At 46.2% G+C, this 12293-nt stretch overlaps 1 protein-coding gene across 1 annotated transcript in view; it reads left to right on the top strand.

The window, feature by feature from the left end:
• snd1 (staphylococcal nuclease and tudor domain containing 1) overlaps nucleotides 1-12293 on the top strand; it is a 361345-nt gene that overhangs the window by 68239 nt on the left and 280813 nt on the right. The window contains exon 11 of the mRNA XM_079493746.1: nucleotides 7549-7650. Coding sequence (XP_079349872.1) covers nucleotides 7549-7650 — 102 coding nt within the window. The remainder of the gene's footprint in view (nucleotides 1-7548; nucleotides 7651-12293) is intronic.

Genomic DNA, 12293 nt, shown 5'->3' with positions numbered 1-12293 from the left:
TTCACAATATAATCAGTACAAAATAATAATAATACATCACAGATCATGTAGAAATCACTGACATTTTCTTTTTTATACATTGTATTATATACAACGGTCTGAAAGCACAGAAAACCACTTCAGGCACTTGGAACACATACTAACTTTAAATTAGATATCGGGCACTCCAAGAACAACAATACACATTATAAGAAGGGTTTGTAGGAAAGGCCATCATTTACCATGCACCCTGTGGTGCGAGGTGTTGAGTTCATAGATCCAGAACATTTCTATCTGAGAACGATTTGGGAAGGTTACCCCCTCTGGTGGTGGTAACTTGTTCAACCCCTACAAAGCGCAGAGATGATCAGCCTCGAGGTAGTGTTTAGCCATGGCATATTCAATGTTGCCTCTGTGTGTGCATACTGTAGCAGTTTTGTGTTCAGAGATTGTTATTGTTGTTTCAGGCATCTTTTTGTTTGGCCAATGTAAGCTTTACCACAAGGACAGTTGAGGAAATTATTTTGTTTATACTTTTTTGATCTTTGACGAAGATCATTGACTGGCAATATTTCACTTTTGAGCACTGGGTTACAGCAACACTAACCTCGCCTCACCAGGCTTTCCTCCGAGGTGGTCTCTGTTTCAAAAGGCTGTATGATCCGGTCGGGAGCGGATGATATCGTTACGTCTTGTTGTATTGTTTTGTAGTCGACAGGCAGAAACAATCAAACGGAACTTCCCTTTCCCTCAAACCGGAAGAATAACAATAAAAGCTCTCGTAGCCTGCAGCTTTTGAGAAAAATCTGTTTGAGGGAAAAGGAAGTTCCGTTTGATTGTTCCTGCCTGACGACTACAAAACAATACTACAACATGACGTAACGATATCATCCGCTCCCGCACGGATCATATACCCGAAATGCCCAGGCTACAGAAACACTAGTGCATAATCTCTCATTATAGTCTCTCTCTCTCTCTCTCTCTCTCTCTCTCGCTCTCTCTCTCTCTCCCTCCACTTGTGTGTAATTGGCAAGAGGAGCTGACATTCCGACTCCTTCACCTCTCAGACATGACTCCTGTTCCACCATGAAACACCTCATTAGCTGGAGATGATTTCTATTCGGTTTCTTTTCCCCTCTCTCCTTTTCCCCCCTTTTTTTTCTGGTCATTGTCTCGCTGTTAAAACTTAGCCCAGCAGATCCAGAATAGATGGGCGGCTACCAAGAAAAAGGTCAGGTGTACTGTATGTCATTTCTCCCACTGTGAGTTGAGTGAGCCTGTAGATAAGCCATGCACCAGATGTGAGGCACCAACATTGCTGACTTTAGCTTTTTCCTAAATCCTCCATCCAAAGGTCTTCCTCTGCTCCCTGCAGTAGTGCCAAAGATGGTTAATTTATGAAGATGCAAGATCCAAATGGTCTCCTAAGTGGGGGCAAAGGGGTCTGACGGAAAATCCCCCAAACGTCCTATGTTTATTGGTGTTAGATCCTGCGAGAGTGTGTTGCTGTGACAGAGAGAGGTTGATGATAAAGTGTGTGCTCTCTCTGAAAAATGCCATTTCAGTACGAAACTCGTGGGAAAATTGTGGTGATTGGGGCCAATATTTAGTTGAGTTGAGTGATATATATATATATTTTTTTTCCCAGTTTTTCCCGCTTATTTTCCATCTGACCTCGCTGGCGGCCCCCACTTTGAAAACCCCTGTGCTAAATTCATCACTAGTTTCTGAAAGAAAGTCCCTGCAGACCAGTGTGGTAGTGGTCCGCTGCTAGCGGATGACACACAGTAAGAAAGTCCCTGCAGACCAGTGTGGTAGTGGTCCGCTGCTAGCGGATGACACACAGTAAAGTCCCTGCAGACCAGTGTGGTAGTGGTCCGCTGCTAGAGGATGACACACAGTAAGAAAGTCCCTGCAGACCAGTGTGGTAGTGGTCCGCTGCTAGAGGATGACACACAGTAAAGTCCCTGTAGACCAGTGTGGTAGTGGTCCGCTGCTAGTGGATGACACACAGTAAAGTCCCTGCAGACCAGTGTGGTAGTGGTCCGCTGCTAGTGGATGACACACAGTAAAGTCCCTGTAGACTAGTGTGGTAGTGGTCCGCTGCTAGTGGATGACACACAGTAAAGTCCCTGTAGACTAGTGTGGTAGTGGTCCGCTGCTAGTGGATGACACACAGTAAAGTCCCTGCAGACCAGTGTGGTAGTGGTCCGCTGCTAGCGGATGACACACAGTAAAGTCCCTGCAGACCAGTGTGGTAGTGGTCCGCTGCTAGTGGATGACACACAGTAAAGTCCCTGCAGACCAGTGTGGTAGTGGTCCGCTGCTAGTGGATGACACACAGTAAAGTCCCTGCAGACCAGTGTGGTAGTGGTCCGCTGCTAGTGGATGACACACAGTAAAGTCCCTGCAGACCAGTGTGGTAGTGGTCCGCTGCTAGCGGATGACACACAGTAAAGTCCCTGTAGACTAGTGTGGTAGTGGTCCGCTGCTAGTGGATGACACACAGTAAAGTCCCTGCAGACCAGTGTGGTAGTGGTCCGCTGCTAGTGGATGACACACAGTAAAGTCCCTGCAGACCAGTGTGGTAGTGGTCCGCTGCTAGTGGATGACACACAGTAAAGTCCCTGTAGACCAGTGTGGTAGTGGTCCGCTGCTAGTGGATGACACACAGTAAAGTCCCTGCAGACCAGTATGGTAGTGGTCCGCTGCTAGTGGATGACACACAGTAAAGTCCCTGCAGACCAGTGTGGTAGTGGTCCGCTGCTAGTGGATGACACACAGTAAAGTCCCTGCAGACCAGTGTGGTAGTGGTCCGCTGCTAGTGGATGACACACAGTAAAGTCCCTGCAGACCAGTGTGGTAGTGGTCCGCTGCTAGTGGATGACACACAGTAAAGTCCCTGTAGACCAGTGTGGTAGTGGTCCGCTGCTAGCGGATGACACACAGTAAAGTCCCTGCAGACCAGTATGGTAGTGGTCCGCTGCTAGTGGATGACACACAGTAAAGTCCCTGCAGACCAGTGTGGTAGTGGTCCGCTGCTAGCGGATGACACACAGTAAAGTCCCTGCAGACCAGTGTGGTAGTGGTCCGCTGCTAGAGGATGACACACAGTAAAGTCCCTGCAGACCAGTGTGGTAGTGGTCCGCTGCTAGTGGATGACACACAGTAAAGTCCCTGCAGACCAGTGTGGTAGTGGTCCGCTGCTAGCGGATGACACACGGTAAAGTCCCTGCAGACCAGTGTGGTAGTGGTCTGCTGCTAGTGGATGACACACAGTAAAGTCCCTGCAGACCAGTGTGGTAGTGGTCTGCTGCTAGTGGATGACACACAGTAAAGTCCCTTCAGACCAGTGTGGTAGTGGTCCGCTGCTAGTGGATGACACACAGTAAGTCCCTGCAGACCAGTGTGGTAGTGGTCCGCTGCTAGTGGATGACACACAGTAAAGTCCCTGTAGACCAGTGTGGTAGTGGTCCGCTGCTAGTGGATGACACACAGTAAAGTCCCTGCAGACCAGTGTGGTAGTGGTCCGCTGCTAGTGGATGACACACAGTAAAGTCCCTGCAGACCAGTGTGGTAGTGGTCCGCTGCTAGTGGATGACACACAGTAAGAAAGTCCCTGTAGACCAGTGTGGTAGTGGTCCGCTGCTAGAGGATGACACACAGTAAGAAAGTCCCTGTAGACCAGTGTGGTAGTGGTCCGCTGCTAGTGGATGACACACAGTAAAGTCCCTGCAGACCAGTGTGGTAGTGGTCCGCTGCTAGCGGATGACACACAGTAAAGTCCCTGTAGACCAGTGTGGTAGTGGTCCGCTGCTAGCGGATGACACACAGTAAGAAAGTCCCTGCAGACCAGTGTGGTAGTGGTCCGCTGCTAGTGGATGACACACAGTAAAGTCCCTGTAGACCAGTGTGGTAGTGGTCCGCTGCTAGTGGATGACACACAGTAAGACAGTCCCTGCAGACCAGTGTGGTAGTGGTCCGCTGCTAGCGGATGACACACAGTAAAGTCCCTGTAGACCAGTGTGGTAGTGGTCCGCTGCTAGCGGATGACACACAGTAAAGTCCCTGCAGACCAGTGTGGTAGTGGTCCGCTGCTAGAGGATGACACACAGTAAGGAAGTCCCTGTAGACCAGTGTGGTAGTGGTCCGCTGCTAGCGGATGACACACAGTAAAGACCCTGCAGACCAGTGTGGTAGTCGTCCGCTGCTAGCGGATGACACACAGTAAGCTCCCACACGATGGAGGGTGATGTGCCCCTGGATGAGCGAGGGGGGGTGCTGGCCATGTGTGAGATTAACCTACCTCTGAGGTGCCACGCTATGCTGACTCTGAACGCTGCGAAGAGAGGAAGAGAAGGACGAGACTAAAAGCTATTAGACTTGAAGGCTATTACATTCTGGCCAAGGTTAAGGGAACCGTATTAGTGGCTACATTTGGTGGTTTTCAGAGATACTTTGACACACACACACACACGCGCACGCACGCACGCACGCACGCACGCACACACAGTCACGGCCAACGTGATGTCACCTATTGCTTTGCTAACATCGCCAACATGCCTGATTTGTTCTAGGTGGAAAATGAGCTGTCATTGAAACACTGCCTTACTGCCTTTTATTCACGGCATGGCTCTGCAAGTGACTAGCTGTCTAGAAGATGTTTTTTTCCCCCCACATATTTTAGATGTATTTTTAAATATTTAACTTTAATTCTATGGGCTCGTGTGTGGCAGATAATAACGTTGCTCATGGAAGGCAGAGGGATGGGCCTCATAATGTCACCCTATTCTGTCCGTCCGTCCGTGAACAGCTAATCTCTGGCACCGTTGGCTTCATCGCGGTCAAACTCTGCACACACACGACCTGAATGCTAGAGCTGAACCTCTGCCCCTCACATGGGCCTGTTATCGCGCCAGCAGGAGGCTGATTTTTGCAAATGGAAGAAAAATTGCCAATACTCACTCCGATCTGTGTAAAACTTTGTATGCACACTCCCAAGGAAAAACCTTTGACCTGCATTTTTCACATCTGCCTTTTATAGTGCAACCACTCTTTTTTTTTTTTACATTACTCATGCAAACTGGTACACATGATCTCTATAGTCATGTGATGAAGACGGGTCTGTTTATTTCTCATATTCCACCCTGATTGGCTATTGCCTTCTTAAGTTTTCAGGAGTGGCCCCGTTAATTTCATACAAATTGCCGCAAATCATGATCGCAGTGTCCGAGTGCGGTGAAACTGTGCGTGCATATTCCCACTTCGCTGAGGAAGAAATGCCACTTGACACCAGCCTCATGGTGGCGCTATAACAGGCAGTCACGTCTTCACATGTAACTGCACCGATCTGCGTACAACTTTGTATGCCTACAGGCCAAGGAAAAAAGCCTTTTAGAGCGCCACCAGGAGGATGACTTGTGTGCAACACTTATTTTTAATATTAGTCTTACTCAACATGCATTCGTCTTCATAACATTACTAAGCATTATGAACTCTTGGTGGAGACCCAGTTTCCCTCTGTCTTTGTCATTTTCTGCATTCATGTATAGTTTTCTTTCGCTCCAAAATGGCACCTGTGTCTGTTTGTTTGCCTGTGTGTTTGTGTTGTTGTTTGCGTGCGTGTGTCTGTCTGTCTGTCGTGTCGTGATACCGGCAGTGACACAGAAACCCTCAACCTCTTTTGAAAAATGCAAATTGGTTCTATTTGTGGCCCGCTCCTGTCAGAGAATACAGAGGTGTGTGTGTGTGTGTGTGTGTGTGTGTGTGTGCAGACTGAGTCTACTTGCTTTTGTACGAGTTTGACAGGAAGTTGGTATGCCTTCACTTTGCTGTGTGTCATTGTGTGTATTGATTGCGTGTGTGTGTGTGTGTGTGTGTGTGTGTGTGTATTGATAGCAAAGCAGGCTGTTTGTGTTTGAGGTGTGCATGCAGTGCACGTGTGTGCTATGCAGGTTCCTAGTCCCTCACTGTGTCAACACAGACAACACACAGGGCTTGTGCGTGCCTGCATCATGCACGTGTGCATTGGAAAGGTCTCCTTCTGCAGGGGATGTATTGATCCATGCGGTCTTCTTTTACTGTATATATGGATAATGTTCCATATATCTCTTTTTTATATTGCTTATTCATGTGGTTCTCAATCATTTCCATGTCGAGGACCTCCAAGCTGATTATGTATTTGGATGCGTGAACCGTGAAGCCCATTTTGTGGGGCGGCGGTGGTTCAGGGGGTAGAGTGGCTGGATGGTAACCGCAAGGTTGCCAGTTCGATCCCGGGCTCCCCCAGAGTTGGTGTCAAAGTGTCCTTGAGCAAGACACTGAACCCCTAATTGCTCCTGATGTGCTGGTTGGTGCCTTGCATGGTTTCCGCCGCCATCGGTGTATGAATGTGTGTGTGAATGGGTGAATGTAATGCACAATCTATGTAAAGCACCTTGGATAAAGGCGCTATATAAATGCACCATTTACCATTTATTTACCTTTTTTGGGGAAACAATTAATAAAAATAAGTTTGTCCCATGGAGTGGGACACTGAAACCCTTTTGGGGGTTTTGTTGCCATACAGTTTATAGCAACATTTTTTTTTGTAATTTGTTTTGAATAATTAGTTATTTGACGTTTTTCAGAGAACTTGTGTTAGGATTTCGAAGGCTTTCTTTTTTTTTAATTGGCCTTAGGTCTAAATGGGTTAAGATAATTATATTCCCATGGTAAACATTGCTATAGAGTGTTTTTTTTGGTCACAGTGGCCAAACAGTCGTCTCCAACTCTTCCCCAAAAATACGTTTTCATGGTCAATTTCAACTGATCAGGAGAGACAATTCACACACAGGATTGTGTGAAATTTGAAGTGGAGGAAAAATAAGAGCAGACACACTTGAATGTGGAGCTCATAAATGGGTTCTCTCTCTCCTGATTGGATGAAATTGGTGACCCACCTGAAAAGGTACTACTGTCTGTTGTATTTTCTGTTCTCTTCAGCTCGAGAGAAGGTGAGACCTCTGTCACTGAACAGTCTATCAGAATATAGAGCTTTTTACTGCAGGTTGAAAAGGCCCTCAGCTCTGAACTCGGTAGAATCTGCACCTGGCTCGCTGATGACAAACTATCTTTATACCTGGGAAACTGAATCCATTCTCTTCTTTGGATCAAACGGTAATCTCAGCAAGGCAGATGGCTTCTTGGTTAGAGTGGGTGACAATATTATCACACGAAAATATGAAATTACCTACCTTGGTTCCATCCTGGAGGCAAATCTTTCCGGTGGATAAAATGGCCACCAACGTAATCAAAAAAGTCAACCAAAGAACAATATTCCTATACAGGATCTCCTCAATGGTCAACAAAAACACCTTGAAGACCCTAACAGGAGCCCTCGTACAAGGTTTCTTCGACTATGCCTGCACCTCCTGGTACCACAGCACCTCAAAGGCCCTTAGAACAAGGCTCCAGACTTCCCAAAACAAACTGGTCGGGCTACTACTTGGCCTCACTCCCCGAACCCACCTCACCCCTGCCCACTTTGACAGTGTTCCATGTTCTCTCTCTCTCTCTCTGTGTTTCTAGGAGAAGAACAGAGACAAAGACAAGCGTTTCCGTCCTCTTTACGACATCCCCTACATGTTTGAGGCCCGAGAGTTCCTGAGGAAGAAGCTGATTGGAAAGAAGGTAAGCACAGGCTCCCGTTCACTCTGTTGTCAATGGATTGCTGTTTATGTTACTAGAGCATGGATTCCTCAACCTTCTTTGAACTCTGTACCACTAGCATACTTCAAACAATCCTCGAGGACCACCAATTATGCCATTCATGCACCCCTCGTGGTCTGTGGCACCACTGGTTAAACCATGTAATTGGAGCATTAGTATGCTTGCATCAGACTGGATATGATTGCCTGTGGTAGTGTAGCCGGCTGTTGTCAAATAAAACTATATCGCTGAGGAGAGACTATTGGAAGATTTGTGTGTGTGAGGGAAGAAATGGCAGGGAAAACCCTGGAACACACACGCGTTAACGGCTTTACCTAATCTTGGGTCTCTACCAGATCGAGACGTATAGTTCTATCTCTGTAAACGTCCAGGCTGATGCCCTGGGGCCTGGTATCGGCCGGCTCTCCCACTTTAACCCATTTTGGACTGAGGTCGATTAAAAAAAAAAAAAGGCTTCTAAATCCTATCATTTTTCTGAAAAACCCATGTTTCTATGTCAGTGGTGCTCAACCTTTTTCATGTCGAGGACCCCCAGAATTATCTCTATTGGCCCACGGACCCCCCATCTCAAAATATGTAGTTCCAGGAACCCCCCCCAGAAGCCAATATTTTAGTTAAAAATGTTCGCTCTGGCCTGGGCCATGGCTCAGTGGTCCAGGCACATTGGCTGGTAATCCAGTCTGGCAGTGTGCCGCGGGTTCGACTCCCGATCCCGACGGCCTTTACTGCATGTCTTCCCCCCCATCTCTCTCCCCATTTCCTGTCAGCCTACTGTCTGTCCCTCCATAAACATATAAAAAAAAGGCGAAAGCCACACAAAAAACATTACAATTTTCGCTCTGAAATATATATTCATAGATGTGTGCGACATTTTCACAACTTTTCAAAAATAGCGGACCTACAAGCTCGTAGCGCGCCACTCGGTGGCGCGCTACGAGCTTGTAGATCCGCTATTTTTCAATAGCTAAAGTATAACATAATGCTTAAAAACACCCAAAGGGGTTCCCGCCCAAAATGGGTTAAACAAGCAGTGTTGATTCCTACCTCTTGTGCGTATCGATCCGCTGTGCTCTACACACCAGGGGCCACCGGTGATTTACACCAGCTAACGCAGCCAGGGGGTCGTGCTGCGAGCTAAAGAGACCCTTGCACACTGCCCTGTGGGACGCCACTTACTCATTTGGCACTTACGTTCACATTCATACGCACAGCTGTGCTGTGCACACATCAATTTCTCTCAGCCGCAGTCATCACTTTTGTTCTTCAGATCCACTTCGAGTCTAACATGTAGGTAAATGAATGGTAAATGGTGCATTTATATAGCGCCTTTATCCAAGGCGCTTTACATAGATTGTGCATTACATTCACCCATTCACACACACATTCATACACTGATGGCGGCAGAAACCATGCAAGGCACCAACCAGCACATCAGGAGCAATTTGGGGTTCAGTGTCTTGCTCAAGGACACTTCGACACTTACTCTGGGGGAGCCCGGGTTCGAACTGGCAACCTTGCACTTACTATCCAGCCACACTACCACTCTACCCCTGAGCCACCGCCACCCAGGTATTTCGCAGACAGCCTTATCCAAAGAGACTTGCGGACTTGCGAAAATCAGGGTAATATTGTCACTGACCCTAGTCAACGACAGGGTAAATACGATACAACTTTATTGTCAGCTTGCACTGAAATTTGTTTTGGGTCCATTACGTCACCGTTCAAGATACAGACAAGACATACAAAATACATTACAAAAGATACATTACAGGACACACATCACTGGAACAAGAGCAATAGAACATATCTTCTTGGTTTACCGATGTTGGTTTAAGAGCAGAACAGACTGGTGTACACAGTTCTTTAGCCTGTTTTTCTTATATTTAGGGACTCTAAACCGCCTCATGGAGGGCAACAGTTGATATTCATCATTTAAAACATGTAGGGGGTCAGAGGAGATACTCTTTGCAAGTCTAAGCATGCTCTTGGTCTGGACTTCTTTACATGACCTCAACAGGCCTACCAACAATTTTAGCACAGATCTTAATTTGGCTATAAAATGGTCACATAAATGGTCACGTAAATGGAGTGCAAAGAAAACAAGGGAGTGCTACAAATTAGGATACCAGATTATTTGAAAGGACACATTGATGAAAACCTGAGTGGAATTAATCATTTGTACAATACAGTACAATTGAGTGTAAACATACCAACTTTAGTTCGTTTCATCCCTAGTTCCCTACATGAAAACAACAAATTACACGCAATCAAATAAAAGTCTCCAAATACAAACTCCAACCAAAGATATTTCCTCCTTGCGGCCAGCCAGGAACGCGTTTGTGTTGCACATCGTCACATGGGGTGGATACCAAACACAGATCAGATGCATGCACGTATGCGTCACATGCACAGACCGTGAGTAAGGGCACACAGGCGAGTCTATTTACACTGCTCAATAACAGCGAGAGATGCAGACCCTCACAACCAACCCCCGTCCGCAGCAATTTTAATCGTCCTTGTTAATGTTTTTTTTTTTAATGGTGCATAATTCGTCCGTAGGCTCCCCCTTGACAAGTGGAGAGAGACTAATGATTCCGCTGTTTATTTGTCAGACTCCGGCTGGGGGGGGGTGTGGGGGGGGGGGGGGGGGGGGGGGGGGGGGGCGCACCCTGCAGACGTTGATGTGTGCAGGCGCCAAAGATGGCCGTAACAAAGATGGCCTACACGCATGAGCTGAGGGTCATAACGAGCGAGGCACAATGAGCGTTAAAACCCAGACTGCGGCCTGTTGGAGAAAATTGCATGCTCATCATGTTTCTCCCCATTAAAATGCAATAGCCTGCGCTAGTGTGGACGTGCTTGAACACATGTGTCTATATATGGATTTCACGAGTGGCGCGCTATGAACTTGTAGGTCTGCTATTTTTTAAAAATCGTTAAAATGTGCCTTTTTCTTTCCGAAAATTGGCATGATTTAGAAAACTATTTTTTTTAAATTTCGACGTCAGGCCTGAATGGGTTAAGACGTACAAACACAACCATATGTATAGCGGCCCGTTTTTGTGGCTGTTAAGTGTTTATTCTCACCAGCAATAAAGGCTTGTGAGGCAGGGAATGGGAACCACGTTGGAATCAAATAAAGCGGGCCTCATGCCCTAGCTCCCCCCCTCATTATTAAGGGTCTGATCTTGGCTTGTTTACGTGCTGTAAAGACATGAAGATTGTGTGCGACAACGCGCACACGCATTGATTGGAAAACATGTCAGGGCAAAACAGTTTCTTCATATTTCATCTTTTTATGTTTTTTCATAAATTAGTTATTAAGTATTTTATACTTGGGATTACAGCGTTTCACACAAGTTAGTGAAACAAGACGATTTCTGAAGATTAAAAAAAACAAACATTTGAAACCGGCTTTCACCTTTTATGACAACATGGCCAAAATGGGGATAACTGATTTTAATTCATGGGAAAAAAAATATTGTTAAAAGTTTTGTAATTTTCCTTTTTTTTTGTGGCTTTCGCCTTTATTTTATTTTGTATGGAGGGACAGACAGTAGGCTGACAGGAAATGGGGAGAGAGATGGGGGGAAGACATGCAGTAAAGGCCGTCAGGATCGGGAGTCGAACCCGCGGCACACTGCCAGACTGGATTACCGGCCAAGGTGCCTGGACCGCTGAGCCATGGCCCAGGCCTGTAATTATAATTTTAAACAAGATGTAGGAAACGAAACACAAAGGGACCCAGCACATTAGAACACGGTTTCTTTTTCATTTTTACGTTTCCTCAAACCTCTCTGGTGTCACTCTACTCTACTCTACTCTCTCTTGAGCGACGCTCCATTCAACAGCATTCAGTCATCATCACTACTCTGGGGGCCTTGAAAAGAATCTGCTCATATTAACCCATTTTGAGCGGGAACCCTTTTTGGTGTTTTAAACATTATGTTATAATTTAGCTATTGAAAAATAGCAGATCTACAAGCTCATAGCGCACCACTGAGTGGCGCGCTATGAGCTTGTAGGTCTGCTATTTTTGAAAAATCGTTGTGGCGCAAATCATTGAATATATATTTCAGAGCGAACATTTTTAACAAAAATATTTGCTTCTCGGGGGGTCCCTGCCTGGAACTACATATTTTGAGATGGGGGTCCGTGGCCCAATAGAGAATTCTGGGGGTCCTTGACATGAAAAAGGTGGAGCACCACTGACATAGAAACATAGGTTTTTCAGAAATTTGATTTAGAAGCCTTTTTTTTAATCGACCTCAGTCCAAAATGGGTTAAATGATCCTGTGCCTGAAGCTTGATTGATTGATTGATTGGAAATTGTATTAACAGTTTGCAGAATTACAGTACATTTCAAGCACAAACTCAATACAAAGGCTGTTAACTGTGAGTGGACGACCCAATTAAGCATTACACTTGTTTACAACAGGTTCCACCATGTTCAATTCATCAAAACATTTAGAGACGTACAAATAGACACTTCTATATAGACAAAGAACAGAACAGGAATTCATCATAATGGAGGTAAAAAAGGAAAAGAAACATATACAGTGAGGGGAAAGGGGGGGGGGGGGGGGGGGGGGGGCGGTGGGGTG

The sequence above is a fragment of the Electrona antarctica genome, assembly GCF_951216825.1.
Source record: "Electrona antarctica genome assembly, chromosome: 23".
Classification (NCBI taxonomy): Eukaryota; Metazoa; Chordata; class Actinopteri; order Myctophiformes; family Myctophidae; genus Electrona; species Electrona antarctica.
This window is presented reverse-complemented; position numbering and strand designations above follow the sequence as displayed.